The sequence below is a fragment of the Eleutherodactylus coqui genome, chromosome 5, assembly GCF_035609145.1.
Source record: "Eleutherodactylus coqui strain aEleCoq1 chromosome 5, aEleCoq1.hap1, whole genome shotgun sequence".
In the NCBI taxonomy this organism is placed as follows: domain Eukaryota; kingdom Metazoa; phylum Chordata; class Amphibia; order Anura; family Eleutherodactylidae; genus Eleutherodactylus; species Eleutherodactylus coqui.
Window position 1 is genome coordinate 147,910,036 of NC_089841.1, and position 22,770 is coordinate 147,932,805.

A 22,770-nucleotide genomic window follows, 5' to 3' on the forward strand; every position below is an offset into this window, starting at 1 on the left:
ATTATTACCTATGTGGCAGGGCTCATTATCCACAAGGCAGGTTACAGAAGGTACTGTAAAAGCTGAGCTCTTTTACCCATAACAGCCTATCGTTAAAAGAAAAAGATACAAAAATGATGTTGGGATATCCTGGGTTATATTATTAGATCCATAAGCTGTAGTTGGTTAGACAAGTAATATTGTTATGGCGCGCTGACCGTAACAGGGAAATGGGATTGGGATGACGTTGCAGCTCCAGCTCTAGCCCTCATGACCTGTACACCTGCATATACTCAATAACATTTTGGTATTGGACTCCGACAAGAGCACTTCTTTGCAAATGTGTGGTTGGATTGATCGGCTGGGAGGTGTGAGTCCCAAGCTGCTAATCAACACCTGTCTGTCCATATTTTTTCCGGCTCCTCCTCATGGAGATCACTAATTATATTTTTTAGTCTGTAGGAGTTTCTGGTCACATCGGTAACTCCTGTCCTGCTCATTGTCAGATATATTTGTTTAGTGATTTGTAAATTCTGGGGTGTTGTGGCATCTTTGTCCTCACGATTATTGCTATTGCATTCCATCTAGTTATTGCATGCTTGTTTGCACTTATACCATATCTTGGGTTATCATATACTACAAACATAATCCCTGTTCTCCAACTAGAGAGAGTCATGGTTGCGTTAGGTTCCTGATGGGCTGTCAGTGTCACCCTTATCAGGGTGAGTGCTTCTCATTTAGGTAGGGTTTCATCACAATTGTAGATCAGGGTCAGACTTCCCATTCCCCCATATTTTAGTTTTGTTATTCATATTTTTGTTCTCGGCATTAATAAATTGTGTGTATATCTATTCTCTTAAGGACAATAAATTATGTCCGACATGGACAAGGTGTTTTACGACCAACTTGGACATAAATATAGTCACTGAAATATTCTAGAGAGATGGTGTTCCGATAGATATAAGCACAAAACTCTTTTGTGTAGTTTTAATGACTTCTGTAGTCATTGAGACCATCGATTATAATCTACCTTTTTGTAATTTAATTATTGTCTATTTCACCAAGATTCAATTCTTTTCATGGTTGCAATTTGAACCTAGCTATTCTTAAAAGCATGGTTGCACTTCAAAAAAATCAACCATCTATATTAGGCACAACAAGTACCTTGCCTGGGCTTCCTTTAATCATCATCTTGTTCTACTTGAAACATAAATGATGAAGCTAAAAGTGCTTTTTATAGAACCAGTAATAGCAAATGCAGTGTAATGATTGGGAATTTTGGTAAATTCCATAAGCTCATCAACCTTAGTTCACTGAGTCAGTTACACCGTTCTAATGTGGATTTGTACTTGCAAGGCCAGATGGGGCCCTGAAAAGTGTCTTCTGTTGAAAGTGTGAACGTCTGGTGTCTAGATCATCAAAGCCAGTGGTACTCTTTTCAGTAGTACATCATGCGTCCTGTGTGACTGCACAGGTTGCACATCTTTATAGTGTGTGCCTCGTGATACTGTCTTGCCATACTTTCTATTCATATTATTCTGATATTTTATGCAGCGATATACAAGAATATCTGTTGTTTTCTGGAGTTCGCAGGCCTATTCCCATAATATTAATTTTTTTTGTGTGTTAAAGGCTATGGACCCCTTTAGGAGCAGGGTTTTCACTTAAATGCATGTACATGCTTTGTAAAAAGAAAAAAAAAAAAAAAAAGCACCTTAAAGGGGTCATTGTATTGCTGCTGCAACTCGACATGCAGTTACACTTCAGGTAGATAGGCAAATGATTAGAGTTGTGATTAGATGAACGCTCTTGCCACTTGAGACCCTAAAAGTAAATCAACTCTTAGCCTATAAAAAGGCTCTCAGAGGCTACTTGTGTGTAGTGACCTCTTTTTCCACTTATGTAGAGCTTGTTGACCACTAGATGCCTCTACGATGCAAAGAGAATTCACCCAGTTAACAGAGTTTAAGAAGGGGTGCGTTATTGGAATGTGAGAAGCTGTATCGTCATATTGATGAAGTGGATGCATAAGGGCACACACACAAGGCTACCGGGTTCGGAACACCCTCAACAGACCACCGGTAGAGAGGATCATCTGATCAACTGACAAGCACAAGCAGCTCCAACTGTTTTGTATTCCGCCATCTCAGAGAAAGGAAACACCATCATTACACGCATCTGTGTCTGTCAGAACCATTTTCAGGTGCTCGGCTGAAAGACATTTGGTTCCAGTGCCCATTACATGTACTACCTTTGACGCCCACCCACCGTCGTCTCCGTTTGCAGTGGAGTCATGAATGATAAAACTAGATTGCTACAGAGTGAAACCGGGTTGTCATTAGTGAGAGATCCAGGTTCATTTTGGGTACTGATGATGGCCATGTTCACTCCTGGAGAGCTAGGGGTGAGCGCCTCAATCTTGCCTTTGTTACGGATTGGCACACTACCCCCACTGCTGGCGTGATGATCCAGGGGTCCATTACATATAATAGTTGGTCACCCCTAGTAGTTGTACGAGGCACAATGTTCAGGACATCCTGAAGCCACAAGAGGCGGCTTCCAAGAGGCATTCTCCAGCAGGACAATGCTCGGTCACACACAGCAAGGGTGTCACAGCAATGCTCCCACAACATTGCCAAACTTCCATGGCCTCCCTGGTTGCCTTATTTATCGCCAATAAAATATGTATGGGACCATCTTGGATACCAACCTCAACAGCCCACAAGTTTGCATGATCCAGAGGCTCAGTTACAGCAAATGTGGACCGATATGCCACAGGATACCACACAGAACCTGTATGCCTCTATGCCCTCCCATAGCATATCTTACATCCAAGCTAGAGATGGCCCAACAGGGTACTAGAGCCTCCCTTCAAGTGTTTAGTTTTCCGCAATGAATTATCTTTTTGCTCTGATATTGTAACCACTTACTTATATTAATGTTACAACCACTCATAGAAAGTTTTATTCAATTCAAACAATACCTTCTAGGTGCTTGATTTTTGTTAACAGTGAGTGTATTTTGGGCTGACAATCATTTTTCCAATGGGGCTTACCTAAAACTGTTCCACCTTTTGTCTCCCACAGCTTCTGCATATCAAAATATATAGAAACTGCAGTCTAAGTCTTAATTGTTCACTGAGCGTTCCTTGCTTCTGTATGAAAGAACAACAGCATTTATAGATGGGACGACTGTCTGGCACTGGTTGTACCATGTAAAAGGACCCTTAGACTGCAGTTTCAGTATACAGTGATATGTAGAAACTGCAGAAGACAAATTTTTAATTAAACCCTATTGCTCAAAAAACACACATTTAAGTGAAATAAATTACCCCTTGAAGCACTTCATAGCCTTTAAGATAACTAGGTTCTGCAAAAGTTTTGGACCACATATGGAGACCATCATACTAATATAGTATTTTTTGGTATAGAGGACCCTAGCAGTGTCTAGAAAACATACTGTTCTAACAGCTGCTCCATCATGCTTCTCCAAGCTGATTTCATGTTATGTTCTTAAAACCCTTAACAATTTCTCTTTCCTGATTCTCTTATCCGAGTGACTTTCAGCACTGCTGTTTCGCACAGCTGTTAGTTGACTATAATTAAATATTATTGACCTGTGATGTCTTAAGCCTACAAAAGTGTAAAATGTAATACTTTCATAACTATCAAACAATGGCTAGTTGAGATGATTGTAAAATGTTTATTCTCAATTTCTCCTAATGCGTGAAAAAGGGTTGGAAAAAGGAAAGTGATATCTTTTCAAAGGTAATAGAGCAAAATGTCTTGCTTTGTGTTTATCAAGCGTAATATTAACCAAAATGTTTCTAAGAGCTGAAATCAATTTGCATTCTGAAGTATAAAGGCATTTTACTGCGTGAATCATTTCAGTTGACTTGATATACTTTGAAGTAGCGCATTTTTTCCTCAAGTGCAGTATAAAGCCACAATATTTTCAATGATTAGTATTGATGTAATTTGTATGCCTGGAGAAACAAAGAACACCAGGACTAGAAATATCATGACGACTTGCATTTGCATTTATTAAATCTGAATAGAGGTGAGTATATGTGTAGCTTGTTCTCTTTCCCAGGTAGCTGAGGTCTGAAATTATAAAATTGTTAGCAATCTGTTATTCCGCCCTTCTTTTTATTACTTTAATGCCCCTTGTTGGCTTCCAAAGTGAAACCTGACTGCTGCCACTCTCCTGGTTTACAAAGCAATGTAATGCTGTCATAGCAGCCGACAAAAGTCATTTTAAATTCATTAAATGCTATTTTTATGGAAAAAGGTTTACAGCCTCCACCAATTTCCTTATATAGATGACAACCTCTCTTCCGATGTGGACAAATTTACTCTACTCCGTATCATAGACTATTGCAGTGCCACTGCCGGCTCACTACTGGACAATTTTTTATTTTAGTCGTATTATCTTAGGACTTTTCTATAACAAGAGATTCTGCATGTTGATACATTGGGGCACATTTATGGAGCTGTTTACACCAGTTTCTGGCATAAGAAGAAAGTCACACATTTTTGCGTAAGTTGCTATTCGCACAAACATTTGTGACTTTTCTTGCTGGCTCTGACACTTTTTTGAAAAGTGAGTGGGGCTTGTGGAGAGGGGACATGGCCATCCAGACCACAGATTTATGTATAGTTTATGCCAGAAACTGGAATAAATTATAGCAGAAATGAATGCCAGGTTGGACTTTGTGTATATTTCTGAGAAGGTGCATGGAAGTGCCAGGCATGTGCATAAAACATGGATGCGTGCACCTCTTCATGTATTAGGCGCACCAGGCGCCGGGGAAAATTGTACTGGTGTCTATCGGAATCAGTGGTTCTGGGAACATCTAGATGTTGTTGACTCTTGAAATGACTCTAAATACCGTAGGACACCATGTATGAGGACAGATCTACTTGTTAATGACCTGTCACTTTGATTGGTGACTAGTTGTTTGATAACTATATCTGTCCCTACAACAATGTGGAATATATTAGTGAATATGGGTTGTTGTTTCAACTGCACGCATTACATGTATGAAAGGAAATGTTGGGTAGTACAGTACAGAGTAATTAAAAAAGAATGGTGCAAAGGTAAAGCTGATTTATTCATACGTGAAATGACATACAACAGCCAGAATGACATGAAAAAATAGAAGAAATCTTCTTGTTTTTAATGCACCTTACAGATGTTTGATGTTGGTGATATGGCAGATATCAGGTCGGTAGTCTAGTTTTGCCCAGAAATGTCCCAGCATGTCCTCTGCTATAGATTCCTCTGTAGCAGAGATGATTTGTTTTAGGTGTTCTATACTCTGTGGCATAGAGGCCACAGAACATCTGTAAGGTGCATTAAAAACAAGGAGAGTTCTTCTGTCTTTCATGTAATTCTAGCTGTTGTATGTCAATGCATATATGAATAAGTGAGCTTTAATTTGTCGCCTATTCTTTTTGAATCACCCTTGTATTTTGCATAGCTATAAAGACTGGTATTAGGACCCTGTATATAGACAAAGTTAGCAAGTGGAGTGATCAAGTAATAGCAGAGGGAATAGGACAGGATAATAGAGTTGTGCTATAGACAGAGATGGAAACAGTTCAGTTTTAGAGGGATTAACTTTGAGGTGTAGAGGGGACGTAATGGCAGAAACAGCTGACAGACACTCAGTGGTTTGTAGGAGAGCAGGAAAGATGTGCCCAAGAAGGCATCTAGTTGGGCTCACCAATGTGACGATGGTACAGGAAACCAATTCTGCTGAGTCTGCACAAGAGAACTTGGGCAAAGAGAGGAAAGTGGAAATGAAGTAGTGTAGATATAGCAAAAGACCATTGTATTGTTAGCGCTATAAGAGATTTTTAAGAATTACGTACATGCTAAAAACTATATATTGCAAATTTGCCATTAGTCCTTGGTATAAATGTTAAGCAATTTATTGCATGCAATAAATGTGTCAAGAGGGCTACTTCAGATGGAAGGTTTGACATCATTATACACTGAATCGAGCATTTCAATTTGTAATTTATTTATAGTATTTATGTTGGGATAAGGAAGTGTTTACTGGCCTAAATGTCTTTACAATTCTTTGTTTTGGTGTTTATTAATCATAGTATAAGGAAAATACACCGATTAGTCAACAAGGCGGCTCAGTGATTAGCACTCTTGCATTGTAGCACTGGGATCCTGTGTTCAAATATGACTAAGGCCAACATGGAGTTTGTATGTTCTGCATGTGTTTGCGTGGGGTTCCTTCCACACTCAAAAAAATCCCCCATAATTCTAGGTGGAATATAGATTGTGAGACAGGATCCGGTGTAAGTGATGACAATCTGTGTACAGTGCTGTGGAATATGTATGTACTATGAAAAGTAAATAACTATTAAAACCACCTACTTAATATTGTGCAGATCCTCTTGTTGCCATAAAAACAGCTCTGACACGTCAAGGCATGAACTTTACAAAACCACAGAAGACGTCCTGTGGTATCTGACTCCAAGACTTTAGCAGAAGATACTTTGAGTCCAGTAAGTTGTGAGGTGGGACCTCCATGGATCAGACTTGTTTTCTAGCACATCCCACAGGTTCTCATTCAGATTGAGATCTGGGGGAATTTGGAGACATAGGCCGCCTGCAGACAGCCGGGTCGGATCCGGCTGAGAGAATTCTCGCAGTGGGACCCGACCCGAGCGCCTGCAGAGAGCTGCACGGGCACTCACCTCTCCCGCGGCCCTGTCTCTTTCATGTGCCGACTGCCGGGCAGCCGGAGCATGTACAAAGCGGAGATGGTGGCTGGTGGGTGACGTTTCTGTGCGGGGCTCGCCGCGCGAGATTTCGCGGAGCCAAATCACGTCCGTCTGCATAGGATTGCGTTTCTTAACGCAATCCTATGGCAGCTTCCAGGGGAGGAAATTCCGCTGGAAATCCCGCCGCAGAATTTCCGCCCATCTTCAGGCGGCCATAGTTGGTGCCTTGAACCTTTTGTCATGTTCTGCAAACTATCTCTGAATACATTTTGCAGTATGGCACATCACATTTATCCTGCTGAAAGATGCTGCTGTCATTACGGAATGCTGTTGTCATGAAGAGGTATACTTGGTCTGTAATAATGTTTAAGTAAGTGGCTTCTCTCAAACTAACATTCACATGAATGTCAGAATCCAAGTTTTCCTTGCAGAACATTGTACAGAGCATCAGCATGCCTTCCTCAGGTAATTCACATCTGCACCAAAAGCTTCATTCGAAGACTTGAACGCAGAACCAGCATGAAATTCCAAATACTGGAGAGCGTGCTGGAAGCTGGAAGGACCCCATTATGGTAAATGAGGTCTGTCTGGCTCCAGCATGTACTTCAACCAGCACTTATATTTCATTATTTGGCTCTGAACAAGGAACCTCAAAGCATTGGTGTGAACCTAGTCTAACTGACGCACATACACCCATCCATTCACATAATGTAATGGAAAACAGGAAAAATCAAACCAGACCATTTTCCTCTCTTGCTCCATGGTCTGAGGCTTACATACCCATTCTAAGCACGTTCGTCATTGAAGGGGTGTCAGCACTAGCATAACTATAGGGGATGCAGAGGATGCGGTTACACCCTGGTCCAGGAGCCTTAAGAGGCCATAAGGCCTCTCTTTTCCATATAGGAAGCCCAATACTATGAATAAAGCATTATAGTTGGGGGCCCTGTTACAGGTTTTGCATTGGGGCCCATGAGCTTCAAGTTATGCCTCTGCGTTAAAGGGTTAGGAGAAGTTGGGGGCGAGGGGGGCAAGATAAACTTTTGCTCTCGGGCCCATGAGCCTTTAGCTACACCCCTGGGTGTCAGGAAGAGCATTCTGCCCAGTCTGCAGCTATGCAGCCCCATAAGCAAAAAAACAGCGCACACTGTATGTTTGACACCTTTCTAGCATAGCCAACAATGATATATTCAACAATAGGCATCAATAAGCTTTGGATGCCCATGGCTGTATTGCCAGTTCACTGGTTTTGCTTCCTGGGATCACTTTTAGAAAGCGTAATACTAACTACTGCATATGAGAAACACTCCACAGGACTTTTCATTTTTTGGAGATTTTTTGACTCGTCTGGTCATCACAAATTGGCCCTTGTCAAAGTTGCTGAGATCCATACGCTTGGCTATTTTTTCTGCTTCTAATACATCAACTTCAAGAACTGACTGTTCATTTACTGCCTAATATATTCCATCCCTTGATGGATGCCATTCTCACAAATGAATGTACTTCACCTATCAGTGGTTTTAATGTTGTACCTGATTGGTGTTTCTTACAGTCATTAAATAAGGTTGACTCTTGCATTAGAGCAATTGTAAAACTGACTTTATTTAAGTTTATGCAAGTAGCACATGAATTCACAACATTATTAAACATTCTCCTTTAACATACTGACAGATTAATTGGCATCCTATGAAACTAGCTCTACTGTGTATGTGTGTGTGTTGGAGATAGGGAAGTCAAATTGTGATCTCTGCTGGAGACAGGGATTTATATGAGTGATGTACAGAGCTGTAGAATATTTTGGTGCCATATATGCAACAGGAAATAAATGAACCCAATTATGACAGCATGCTCTACTCTGAATTTTGATACAATTTTATAATAGGGACAGGGGATATATCGTATACAAGATGTTTTTCTAAATTCAGACAGTTCCTTCACCATAAACCTTTTGCCATCCATTCATTCTAGTTTCCAAACTTGTAATCTTTTGGATACTTAGGCTTTGACAGATCCATCTTAATATTCTGCGCACATCTAACACCCTGTTGGGTGTTTTCGAATTAATATAACTCCCTCTGTAAGTACATTGTAAGTAATTCCCAGCAGATGGATGTGTCTGTTCTCTGCAACATTAGTCTCTGAGACAAGATCAATATGTTTGATTCAAGGGTAAGAGTGCATGCAAGGGCTGATATCATGTCAAAAGAGTTTCTATGACAAAAAGAAAAATGGATGACATGACAGGACCCTCGACCCTTATTGTTAACTAGTAAAAAAAATGTTAGTATACTGTAGCTAAAAGGTTTCAGCACTTTGTTTTACATCAGGGGTGTTCTAAAATAACGCAGTATTGCCATCTGTACTTCTGGAAGTTAAACACCTGTCTACATTGCGTGCCTTGGAAAATAACCCCAGTTGAGGAATGATCCCGTAGAAATGATGTGGGCAGGAAAATAATCTTGGTAGGGGAAGATCTTTGAAGAAATTAGATTTCCACAAAGTTAGAGATAATTGATTTCTAGGAACCAATAAAAGGCACAGGAATTCTGCTTTCAGTAGAATGAAATAGTATCGTCACTATGAAAAACTGTCATTTGAACTGACCTTGCAATCTTTTTGGTCTTGTATATGAAAATAGCATGAAACCTGTCTTCCAAAGTTGCCCTATTAACTGGGCAGTGTCTGCACTTTGAGGACATAGCAGGCTACAAGGCTAGGATGCTAGTTGTGTGTGCCAGCAGTTTGACCAATCAGAATAAAGGTTCTCTTATTTAAAGGGGTTATCTGATATAAAAATCACTTTTTCAAGTACCTTCTTATGGAATTTTGAATTAAGAGCGTGAGCGTCACACTGCTTCCTGCTCCTCTCATGGTTAGGATGTCACATCCTGTCTTGAGCAGAAAGTATAGAGGCAGTGCAGTGCTCCCATTGATTTTAACTGGCATGAAGCTAGTGTTCCCCCTGCTTCCTCTGACTATTGATGACAACGTCCAACCTACTGTAAAGTGCAGTGGACAGATGATCAACTGATGGACGAGGTTTCAAGCTGCGGACCCCCGTTCATCAACTACCAATGACCAATGCAGGGTATAGGTTATCAGTTAAAATAGACCAGAATTCATGAGGAGAGAGGAAGAGGACTTAGGGATGGAGATGACTCAAGAAAGATGATAGCATTGCTGCTCCATGATCACTAAGGGGAGGTAAAATCCTACACTGAACATATTTGGTGCCACAGAGAGTGCACCAACTATTCCCATCCTCCTCACCGCTATGTTTTCGAGGCTGCCAGGCTGTGGGAAGTATGTTTCATACCTGGTGGTCCTGCCCGGAGGTGGAAAAACTGTGGTCACAAGTCCATGAGTTACTAAACCATCTCTTCGTTGGTCTGATACCTATATCCTCCACGGTCTTCTTCCTGGGGGATCGCCCACCGAGATTTAAATTTAGAGCCCATAAGCTTATTCAGTTTATCTGTATGGCTGGAAGTATCTATATCGTCTCTAGATGGAAATCCTCAAATCTTTCTTTCCCAGTGATGATCAATAAAGTTCCCTTGATTATGCTATTTGAAAGGTTCCATGCTTTAACTAATTCCCTAGTAACTTAGCAACCCTGGATGGATTCTCTCAAAGTTCCAGGACTGTGTTACTATGTCTCATCCACCTAACTTACCTACCAAAATCACCCATGATTATAGGCTTTGTATATGCTACAAAGCTGATATGCACCCTTGATGATGCCCTGTTTTGCATACATTGTTATCCCACATTAGGAGTATTGTTATGTTAAAAACTAGTGTACTTTATGATAATTAGCCCCCTACTTAGGGTCATAAGAATGTTATGCACCTGTACCCCATTTGTGAAATTCCTAATACAAATCGTTGAAACTAAAATGGACCAGAATATTTTTTTTAAGGACCCAACAATCTGTGATGGCCTAGCAGTGATGAACCTACTAACAAAAAAAGTTTATCCAAAGAGCATAAACCTTGTAAACTAAACTTTGGCATCACTCTGGTGCCGGTTAAAGTGCTCTGACTACTATGATCTTTAGCACCTGGTCCATGTGCTTCACAACTTCAGATTCGGCTCTTACCTGTTTTGACTTCTCTGTCTCATCTCATCATTCTTCATTTGACATTTTATTGGTGACTTTGTGCTGTATTCCATTGACTGTGTTTGACATCAATCTTGCCTTCCTATTCCATGTCAAACACATTGCAGAATTTTTTTCTAAAGAGAGACACAATGATGTACATAGGGCTATCATTGTGAAAAGAGACAATAAATAAAACGCAGTGTAGTGGAGAACAATCTTAAACAGTGCTTGAGCTCAAAGCTGTCAAAAAACTGCCTTTAAAATTATCTTTCAGTTCTAATGCTGGGGATCAAACGTTATCTCAATGATAAGCGCAGACGTTTAAGAAAATCCAGTCTTAGGGGAAAAAGGTATAGAGTGAACATCTCTTGACTTCACTGCTTTTCTGCTCTCCTAGGAAGCAAGTATATATTAGTTTCTTGCAGCCAACACAAGTGTTATAAAAGTGTAAACACCAGTGTAAATTGAGTTGTGCTGACATTTCATCTTTTTTTTGACATTGTAGTAGGAATTTGTGCTCAATTAGCTTTTCACCCTTCATATGGTTAATTTCACCAAGATTTCTATCACTGACCATTAAAATATGCTCTATGTTTTCCACTGCCATAGCAGAATAAATGCGGTTGAAATTTAGATCATGTTTCCAGGATCAAATATACTGGACGTTACTCTAACTTGATTATCTGTATTGTTTTCTTATGATGGTGGACATGCTTATCAATAGAGAAGGACCCAGGTTGTTTGCTTGCTCCTTACTCCTGGATGAAATAACAGAACAGGAAAAAAAAAAACATTCTGCCTGAGCCATGATTCAGGCTAATATCAGATATTGGGCAATATCTTGTAGACCCTGTAACCATTACATAGTTCAGAGCCATAGATAGACTTTCCTTGCCCTGAGACAAAGATTCAGTTAGGTTCCTGTCCCCAAATTCAAAAATTTGTACAACGTCCCTCCATTGATCGCTGAAACAAATGGATAGAAGTGCTCAACATATTACTATGCCCCTTCGGCTGTAATCTGCTCTGCTCAGGGGTGGTGTTAGTTGTGTATGGGTTCATATACTTTCTGTGAGCCAGTACACCACCCTGCATGCTTTTTGAGTAGAGCCAGGCAGTGCAAATTACAGCTGAAGAGCTACACTTTAATACATTAAATCTCTAGTGGTCTAGTAAAGTGACAGGGTTAGAGCAGTTGTCTGATTCTACCAACCAATCCTAGTACAATAGATCCTACCAACCTCCAATGAGACCCTTGTGATTTTCTATAGTCATACTAGATGTACCCAGCAGTGGTATCTTTATGGCCTTAGTCAGACGGGCGATTTTTCGCGCGATTTGCGCATGCGCATGCGTACGGCGATTTTATAAAACCATTGCTTTGCAATGGTATCGGACACATGAGCGCTTTTTATGCGCTCGTCCGATAAATTATAGAACAAAAAAATCGCAGATCGCACCTATCTGCGATCTGCGATTCCTGTTCTCTTCTCTATATGCGCTCAATGGGGCCGGCGGCAGCAGCGCCGACCCCATTGAGAACATATAGAAGACAAATCATTCTTCTCTGCCACAGCTGTAACAGCTGTGACAGAGAAGAACGATGTTTGCCCATTGAATTCAATGGAGCGGCAATACAGCCGCTCCATTGAAAGCAATGGGATGCCGGCATGCGCGGGGTGAATTGTCGGGAAGGGGTTAAATATATAAACCCTTCCCTGCAATTAATTCTAAAATGTGTTAAAATAAAAAAAAATTGTATACTCACCTTTCCGCTGCAGCCGGAGTCCAGCCGCGGCCGCTGTCAGTTCTCCTGAACTGCTTCTTGGCACTATTCAGCCGGTGGGGCTTTAAAATCCCCGCCTGCTGAATGATCTGCCTCTGATTGGTCACAGCCCTGACCAATCAGAGGCTGAAAACACTCACACACCCATTCATGAATTCATGAATGGGTGAGTGACTGCTGCCTCTCAGCGCTGAGCCAATCAGGGGCAGGTCTGACTCACATCCATTCATGAATTCATGAATGGGTGTGAGTGAGGCATGCCTCTGATTGGCTCAGCGCTGAGCCAATCAGGGGGCAGGTCTGACTCACACCCCCTTCACACCCACTGCAGGACGGCCACGCGGAGCTCCGGCTGCCGGGAGAAGGTGAGTATACAATTTTTTTTTATTTTAACACATTTTAGGATGGATTGCAGAGAAGGGCTTATATATTTAAGCCCTTACCGACAATTCATCCCGGGCTCGCCTGCAGCGCATTGCTTTCAATGGAGACGGCTGTATTGCTGTCTCCATTGAATGCAATGCGCTGGACAGCTCCGGCCCGTTTCTAATGAAACACGGCTAGGAGCAGATTTTCGGGCGATTTGCGGGCGACTTGCGCGCACCGGTCACGCGATTTGCGGATGCGCATCCGTCATGCGATCCGCAAATCGCGCGAAAAATCGCCCGTCTGACTAAGGCCTTATAGGGGTTACATATGCACATAGAGGCGTAACGTGAAGCTTTTGGGCCCCAATGCAAAACCACAACTATAATGCTTTATTCATAGTACTGGGCTTCTTATATGGAGAAGAGAGGCCTTAGGGGCCCCCTAAGGCTCCTGGGCCCGGGTGCAACCGCATCCCCTGCATCCATTATAGTTACGCCTATGTATTCACACTATATGCTGACCCATCTTATGTTGCCCTGGCTTTTCTTCTAGTGAACACACATACTGTAGATTGCTTCTTGGCTATCCTGCTGCCCATCCACAGCCATGCAGAAATAATGATGACTCCTCCAGGCTTGTGCAGAAGACTTGCATCTTGTCTCCAAGTACCATGCAAGAAATATAATTTGGGAACAAACCATGCAGTTAGCAGTCCTTGCGCATATGGTCACTTGAAGATAGGCTGTAAGCAAATTTACAAACCTGCAAATTGCATAGGGCAGACCAAGGAGCTGGATGTGCAGATACCCCTTTAAGGAGAACCTTTTTTGTTCTGTACATGTAATTAATGTGCAACTATTAACCCTCGCTGTGCAATTCTCAAGTAGTGATATAAACCCTAACATCTTGTCCTCCGAAAGCATGCAGTATGAAGGACTATAATCATGGGTGACTTTACCATAAATCCTGTATTGAGTTTTGTTTGTTTTTCATTTGCATCTATAAAACACATAAGCCACTCCATATATTTTGCACGTGGTCTCATTTTCATTATTGTTAACACAAAATCTATATCTTTCTTGATAAATTTCTTAATATATTTTGCTAGCCTTGCTTACAGTCCCTTTGAATAATGGCCACGGGTTACATTTTGCAATATTCCATATACATAATTGATGGCACTTTCAAAAGTTGATACATAATAAGTACAGTTAAAAACAAAACCGTACATTCACTCTACTTAAGTAATTTACTAGGACTCTTCCATCATTTAAACAAGCTTGGACTATCAGTTTATATTGGCACTGGAGAGTACATAGCATCCTAATGAGAAAAATAAAACCCCTTCTACTGTCTTGAGTAATTGTAAAATGTAATTATATTTGCATTAATGAGAATCTAACATCAATACTATCGGACAACAATAACAAATAATAATAGCATAGCTGGCCTGCCTATCTAGCACATATGGAAATCTTTACTCAGGCTGTATATCATCCTCACATGGCAATATAAAGTAGAAAATGCAACCGATATGCTCATGTTAGTATGTAGCAATATAGTTATATTATACAGTAAGTGTCATTATGTTACTATTAAATACATGAAGCAAACTTTCCTTTCTAGGCATAGATAAGGGCATACAGATTCAGAATTGTACTTTCCATTTGTTTTATAATGACAGTTTCTGTAATTTTGCAACAAATATAGTTTCCATATCAATTTCTCTAGAGCTTTAAGATCTCTGCTTGCAGAACCTTTATTATTTCTTTCCAATCGTTTGAGGGCAGTTGGTCCAAGATTTCTTGTCCTCTTGATGTTTGTCCAAGGAAAAACTCGTCAGGCGGACAATTCGTCCAATCTCAATTTGTTCTATATATCACTATGTCCAACCTAGCTATCTCATATCTATCAATCAATCTCATATCTATCTATCTATATCATATCTATCTATCTATCAATCTCATATCTATCTATCTCATATCTATCTATCTATCTATCTCATATCTGTCTATCTATCTATCTCATATCTATCTATCTACCTCTCATATCTATCTATCTGTCTATCTATCTCATATCTATCTATCTATCTATCTATCTATCTATCTCATATCTATCTATCTATCTCATATCTATCTATCTATCTCATATCTATCTATCTCATATCTATCTATCTATCTACCTCTCATATCTATCTATCTATCTCATATCTGTCTATCTATCTATCTCATATCTATCTATCTACCTCTCATATCTATCTATCTGTCTATCTATCTCATATCTTTCTATCTATCTATCTATCTATCTATCTCATATCTATCTATCTATCTCATATCTATCTATCTATCTATCTATCTCATATCTATCTATCTCATATCTATCTATCTATCTATCTATCTATCTATCTATCTATCTCATATCTATCTATCTATCTCATATCTATCTATCTATCTATCTATCTCATATCTATCTATCTACCTCTCATATCTATCTATCTATCTATCTATCTCATATCTATCTATCTACCTCTCATATCTATCTATCTGTCTATCTATCTATCTCATATCTATCTATCTGTCTATCTATCTATCTCATATCTATCTATCTCATATCTATCTATCTATCTATCTATCTATCTATCTATCTATCTATCTATCTATCTCATATCTATCTATCTCATATCTATCTATCTATCTATCTGTCTGTCTATCTCATATGTCAAGAGGTGGCGACGTCCGAAGGACAGTGATTTCATATACACTATATGTTTGAGAGGAGAACACACATCTCTTTTCTTAAGTATGGCATAAAGTATCAATAGCGAAATGTCAGATGTCTTACTGAACAAAGAAAGCAATTGGACAAAATGTGGATTTGACAAAAGAAATTGGACGAAATGTTCTAGTGGATGAGGAAAGCAATGGACAAAATCTATGGATCGGACGAAAAAAATTGGCCAAAATGTCCTGAAACCTTTCCAATAGGTAAAAATCTGTCCTGGTCATGTGACAGCCACAATGGTGCAGGTTTCACTGCATGACAGTTCTCCGATACATGTAATCTAACAAGCCATGAACCTATGTGAACATCACCAAACCAGGACAGATTTTAATTCTGTGGAAGTAAACAATGATGGCTCCAAGTCAATGCTTATAGGCAGAAACTTTGAAAACGACGAGTAATTTAAGAGGTTCTTCAGGATCAAAATTATTTCCAAGGATAAGACAGTGACCGTCTACCATGTTTCTTCCTGCAGAGAGACTGATCCAGTTCAAAGAGCAAGTCAAACTGAGTCTGGATGCACCCAATATATGCACATGTATATATAGTCATGCTACATTGCCCTCACATGTATGTTTAATATGTTTTTTATTGAGATTTTAACATATTTATACATATAGACAAAAAAACCCCAACAACCTACACAGGCCATCACATAAATGATAAGAACGTTACACTTGTTGAGATAACAACACTGAGAATATTCTAAAAATTTGTAGTAAACACTATAATGAGATTTTTTTATTGAGCTCATTATGGCTTTTCTTCGAGATGTAAGCGTCTAAGTTGCAGATACATAATGTAGTCACTAATCTTTATACAACAGCAGTTCTCTTCAGTATTTGACATTCTCCTGTACAATTCATGTTAAGATCCTTTAATACTAACAATTAGGTTTAAAGGGTCTCATTAAATGTATTAATTTGTATTTTTCCCAAAGCAGCTCTGACATCAAACAGAAATGTGAATTATTGGACACAATTGCTTAATAAAACATACTGTCATAAAAATCCATAGTGATTTCTCTTTCTAATTAGGAAGAATGGGAATATTATCCAATCTAAAATCTCAACTTTCTTTACATTTCTTAACTACATCATAAACAAGTGCCAGTTCTTATAAATTAGAATTCCTTGAACTGGAAGTCTTGTCCTAGATTTCACCATGCTATAAATAAAATTATCAGCAGTCCAGCCGCCCCCTTGCTTGGCGTATTTGGCTGGTTAAGCGTACATGTCGGATGTTTTGAAGTCCATAAAACTTAAGTTCTAGATGCTATACACCAGCCTTTAAAAGAAAATAAATTGTACTGTTCTGAAGCCATGAAACAGGTTGGATTGAAGCAGAAGTTAATACAAATCACTCCAAATTCTATAATCTTCTTGCGGACATCAGACGATTGATGTTACCCTTGGCATCTGAGCTGCTAGAAATGTGCTTTTTGGCTTTCAAAATGCTGCCGTTTCCTTGATTCACAGTCTCTGGAAAAGCAGATATTTTCTCAGCCTGCCATAAACAGCTTGATGCATGCATTCTGTCTATGATTGAATGCTTACATTTCTACAGGTGTTAAATATGGAAAAGGATCACCATGTTACGTTAGCTGTGTTGTGCAAACACATGGAAGAGTAATCATCTGCACTTAGAGATGAAACGTCTTTTACGAGAGAGTTTCAAAGAACTTTAGAGAAAGAAATGTAAATGTGCATAGTGAACCAGGGACATCTTCCTTCCACAGCATACCAAGACGAGATATCTGTGCCTTTCCAGCTGTTGTTGAACTACAGACCTCAGCAGGCAGTTATCACACTCAATAAACTTTAGACTTTTTCTCCAAGAATATGAATTAAAAGAAACTGAGCAAATGATTAATTTGTAATTTGGTATAAAGTAAAATATATAACTACTCCACAAAGAACACCAAGCCTGTCCATGGGTTGTGTGTTCTATTGCACCTCAACCTCTTCAATGGAGCTCTGCTGCAATACCAGACACAACCTGTGGAAAGATGTAAGAAAGTAGCTATATTTTATTTCTTGACCACCCTTTTCAATGGTTTATCTAAGACTACTTGAACGTGGCTTCTTTCTTCCAGACAAAGCAATACTTTGTTCTATAGCTCAGCCTTGTTTAAGTGAATGTTATACCTAACGCAGATCTAGGAAAAGAGTGGTGCTGTTTCTTGAAGAAAGCAGCCATCTTTTTGTAGTCTTCTTTAATGTGTCATATTTAACTTGTCATAACCATCTAAATATGAGTTCACAGTTGACTTGTCTACAATGTAGAGCACCTGGCGACTCAATGAATCGCCAGCCTCCATATTAATTCTCCACTTCTCAAACATGGTTTTATACTCATTTCTGACATGGATAAGATCTTTCTTACTGCTTTTTGCCTCTTTTGACCCTGACTCAACACCATTCGGAATTGTGAACCATCAGACACAAAACTAAAGGAAATTTCATGTAGTTATGAACTTGAAGCATTAGTGTTGCATTCAATATTGGGGTAAAATTAACATTGATATGTAACATATTCATTCAAATGAATGTGCATAGCTGTTTCTGAGCTCTCAAAGTAGCAGAGATCAGGAACCCAGTTCTAAATATTTCACTGGGAATGTTGTCTCTCCCTAAGGAGAACACCCAAAAGGTGTGTGGAGACACCTACAGGGTGACTGGGTCGGGGGATGGCATCATCTGTCCCCAGGGAGAGTATCCAAAAGGGGTGTGAGAAGACACCTGAGAGGTGAGGGAGGAGACTTATATGGCCATGCACGCTCCTCTGGGTAATTTATGCAAATAAGGAAAAAGGAACAATTTCTCTGCAGCGCCACCTATTGGATGGCAGCATTCCTTCAAATCAATGTCAGACCCTTTTGTACAGGTCTTTATAACAATGATTGGGAATAGGAAATGATTTCAGTAACTCTCACTTACATCGTACACATTGAGCACTGTCTGAAATGCTAAGAAACTGTCGTCAGAGATTTGTTTCTCCTCTGTGAGCTCTACAGGAATGTACTTTAAAAAGTGAGATGCAGTCATTATCATTTTTACTTGCCAAGCCAAGATAAATTGCTAACGTTAACTTGTGGCCGTAGAATACAGATAAACACAACTCTTTTAGTAACAAACAGAGGAACAAACATAAAGTGGATGTATTACAAACATGAACTGAATGTATTACCCCTTAAACCACTATTATATTAAAGCCTTATATTGAGTACTCATTAGTGTGGATACAAAGTGTGGTTCTAATTACCTGTTTACCAAATTCCAGAGTAATAAGCTTATTTAACATTCTGTTAAATTATAACAAAAGAAAAACCCTTGAGACATGCGACTGTATAGTATAAGTAACAGGGTGGACAGTTCCAACATGGTTACAATTTATAGAAATCAGAGATTTTTGAGAAATGCAAGGGTGCATTTATACTTTTGGTAGGACTGTCATTTTTAATTCGGTCTCTCCCATTTTAGAGCAGAGCAAAGAAATTAAAATGGAAATAAACTTTTTTATTTTTTCCCCCATTGACTTCAATGGGTATTTCAAAATAGCTTTCAATTGGCTTTGGTTTCATTAGTTTTTGTTTTTTAAAGAAAACTGTAAGCACAGCCAGAAGTCAGGTGGCTGCTGTAGCCAATCAGAGGCAGCAACATCCCATTCCAAACTCCTGGCATCATGGCACCCATTATGTGAGCAGTGATACCAGGAGTTCAGAATGGGAAACTGTGGCCTCTAATTGGTTGCAGTAGTCACCTGTCTTCTGGCCTGTGCTGACGGTGGGAACTTTACCTGTTTCCCTGGGGAAGAAGAGAGGCAAGTACTGATGCTTTTGTTATTTCCATTTACACATGTTAGTTGCATTTGCAAATGTTTTTTTACACTCAGACAACCCCTGAAATTGCAAATCTGTTAGCTGATTCAGGACAGTTTTAGAGGGGCTGTTTAAAGGGGTTGTCTGAGAAAAAGAAAAATGAGCATCCGGACAGGTGATAGAATAAGACTATATACCCACCTGTCTTCGGCCCCCTGGGACCTTGCTGAGCTTTTCCCATTGCTCTTTTCTGCCTAGCAGATGGCCGCTGTAAGTCAGGTGACCGCTGCGGCCAATCAGAGGCTGGGGTATCACCACCATCTCAAAATCGTGGCATCATGGTGCCCAGAATATGAGCGCTGATTCCAGGAGTTTAGACCCGCCCAACCATTAATTATCTTTTTCTCACATAACCCTTTTAATAAAGACACCCCTTTTTTACTTAAACATCAGCGGTTATAATAATACCAAAACTAGTTTGGAGAGAAAGCTATATGCAAATTGAGCAAGCTATAAAGTAGAAAACAGGCAGATGGATCTCTGTTTGTCCAAAGTGAACATCTACCATTTTAGTGAGGGGGTTGCAGGAAGATGGACTGTTTAATCCTTGCATTTGACCCTTCTTACCTCAGTGTCCATCCCTAACCCAGGGATTTGCTTAAAGGGGTTTTCCAGGAAAATATTATTGATGATAACCCATCATCAGAATAGGTTATCAATAGCTGATTGTCTGGGGTTCACCTCTTGAGATCCCAGCCTATCAGTTGAATGGTTGCTCGCTGTCAGCGCCAATACACACAGGAGGTGAAGCTGCTGCTCTGATCTTTGCGTAGTGGCCGGAAATTGTAACTGCAGGTACAGGTCTCATTAAAATATATTAGAGCAGCAACTTTGATTACGAGAGACAGCCACTACACAAGGGTCGGAGTATCTGCTTCTGCTCCGACCACTGTTATGTTGTGGCACTGACAGCAGGCGCCCAATCAACTGATTGTCCAGGATCCTCGACCCCTGCCGTTCTACTATTGATGACCCATCCTGAGGACAAGTCATCAATAGCATTTCCCTGGAAAACCTCTTTAATGAACTTATAGGTAGTTCTGCAATCTGAATCAGATGCACTTTAAAATAATCCACATAAAGATGTAGAAGAGTTTATTTCCCCTGACACTTGTGTGTATATTAGCATTTGTAGAGTGCTGCTGCAATTTTGTTTGCTTTTGTATTACAATCATGATAGAAATGCAGTTGCACATTTATTTCAACTACTTCGGACTTGCTGATTAACTTTGTATTTGTATATATAGGGTGTCCAAAAAATGTATGCACACTTCAATAGTGGTTATCTACACCCTTTTTTAACAACTGAATTGAATATATGGCAATAATATGTATTATCTTGTCTCTAAAGATGTCAGTAGTTGCATGACTGCTACAGCCACCATGTGGCCTTCAGGAGAGTCAAATAAACTAGCAGAGGCATGCTTGACTTTCGAGCACCAGTGTTGTTCATGCCATCGTTTGCTGAAATCAGAAGTGCCTGGATATTAATGGTGACCACTTTGAGCACCTAATGTGATGGCAGAGGTCAAGCATGACTTACAGCTATCCTTTGATGTCTATATAAATCTAGTTGTAAAGCTTCTATGCAGATATTTTTCATGTTGAACTGTGCATCCATTTTTTTGGGACACCTTGTATATAGAGTTGGTCAGATAGTTGAAGCTTCTGACCACAATAGGTCTGCTAGGAGCTATTTGACTCCATTTGTGGTTATTAGATCACAAATAAGACTATTATATGTGAAGCCTTCCAAATTGTGTCACTTATAAGAGCACACATGGGATGACATGCTATTTGTATACCGATAGAAAGCCATTAACTAATGATAAGCCCAATGTGAAGAATTGAATATTTTCTATTTTTCTGTCTTCTAGGAGCAACAATCTTTTTACGGAGGTCGTTCAAATGAACTTTGAGATCACCAGTTTTAGCAGTCTGTCTGGTACCCAACCTATTTCATGGCAGCTGGAGTATTTTGGAAAAGTGACAACTGACATAGTCCTTTCTGAAGTCTACATCAGCCAAAAGGATATTTTGGGAATAGTTCCCCTCTCTATGGTAAGAATATTTCATTATATTGTATACTTTCTGTGGCATAAAATGTTTTTGGTTTTGGCAAATTGTTTGCCTAATAAAGACAAAGGGGTTCTCGAAAGGGGGTCTCATGCAAGATGAATTAGACAAACAGAGAAATCGATCAAGACATAGAGACCACATATATCTGATGTACGATATATGCTGTTGATGACAATATGCACAAAAGTACATTTGAGGAGTAACTTATAAGCTCCTCTACCAGGTGAACCCCAATGCAAAATCTGTAACATAATCTTAAATTATTACGCATTTAGTACTTGTTTTTTATATGGGTCAGAGGGACCTTTTGGGTCCCTCAGGTTCTAGGTATGAGTGCAACCACTGCACCCAATCTAGCTGTGCCACTGAAGTTCATGATTTAATTTTCCTGAAAATTATGGTTTGATATAAGGAGGACAATTAGATGCCTCCAGTTGGCTCCTGGGCCAGGATTGACCTAGTTCACGAATATTCTATAATGCATTGATTATCTTCCTCAAGCACTTTCTGAAGCACTGTAGCAGGGCAAAGTACATGGCACTGTGGACAGGAACAAATCATATAATTATTTTTCTATAAACCGGTCGAAGTCAGCATTTCCTCAAAATAATTTGATACATTTTCTTATGTGAGACTCTTTAAAACCTCAATTTCAACCCTTCTTTCTACAAATTAGGATTCAGAAACCCTCTTAAGACGAAAGCTGACGTCCTGCAGTATCTGACATTGCTCTCATACATCCAATACCTTCCACTACTGTTAAATTCAGTCCATTTGTATCCATTAGTTGTGCTATGACATCCCTCCAGCTATTCTTTGCTGCACATAACAAAATACAAGAGAATCAATTATCTGCCAGTACATTACAGTTGGTTGCAGATTCATCTCTAAAGGGTGGTTTGGGGAGTTATATGGTTTATGGTATTTAGGGCCTTTGAAAGTAATCTAACAGGATAAAATTGTATAAAAGTCCTTTCATTAATCCCACATGTTCCATTCTTATTTTATGATCCAAAACACCATTGAGTTTGACAACATTCTGCTT

At 39.6% G+C, this 22,770-nt stretch overlaps 1 protein-coding gene across 1 annotated transcript in view; it reads left to right on the plus strand.

The window, feature by feature from the left end:
* TMEM132C (transmembrane protein 132C) overlaps positions 1–22,770 on the plus strand; it is a 530,618-nt gene that overhangs the window by 352,317 nt on the left and 155,531 nt on the right. Inside the window, exon 4 of the mRNA XM_066603398.1 lies at positions 21,524–21,707. Coding sequence (XP_066459495.1) covers positions 21,524–21,707 — 184 coding nt within the window. The remainder of the gene's footprint in view (positions 1–21,523; positions 21,708–22,770) is intronic.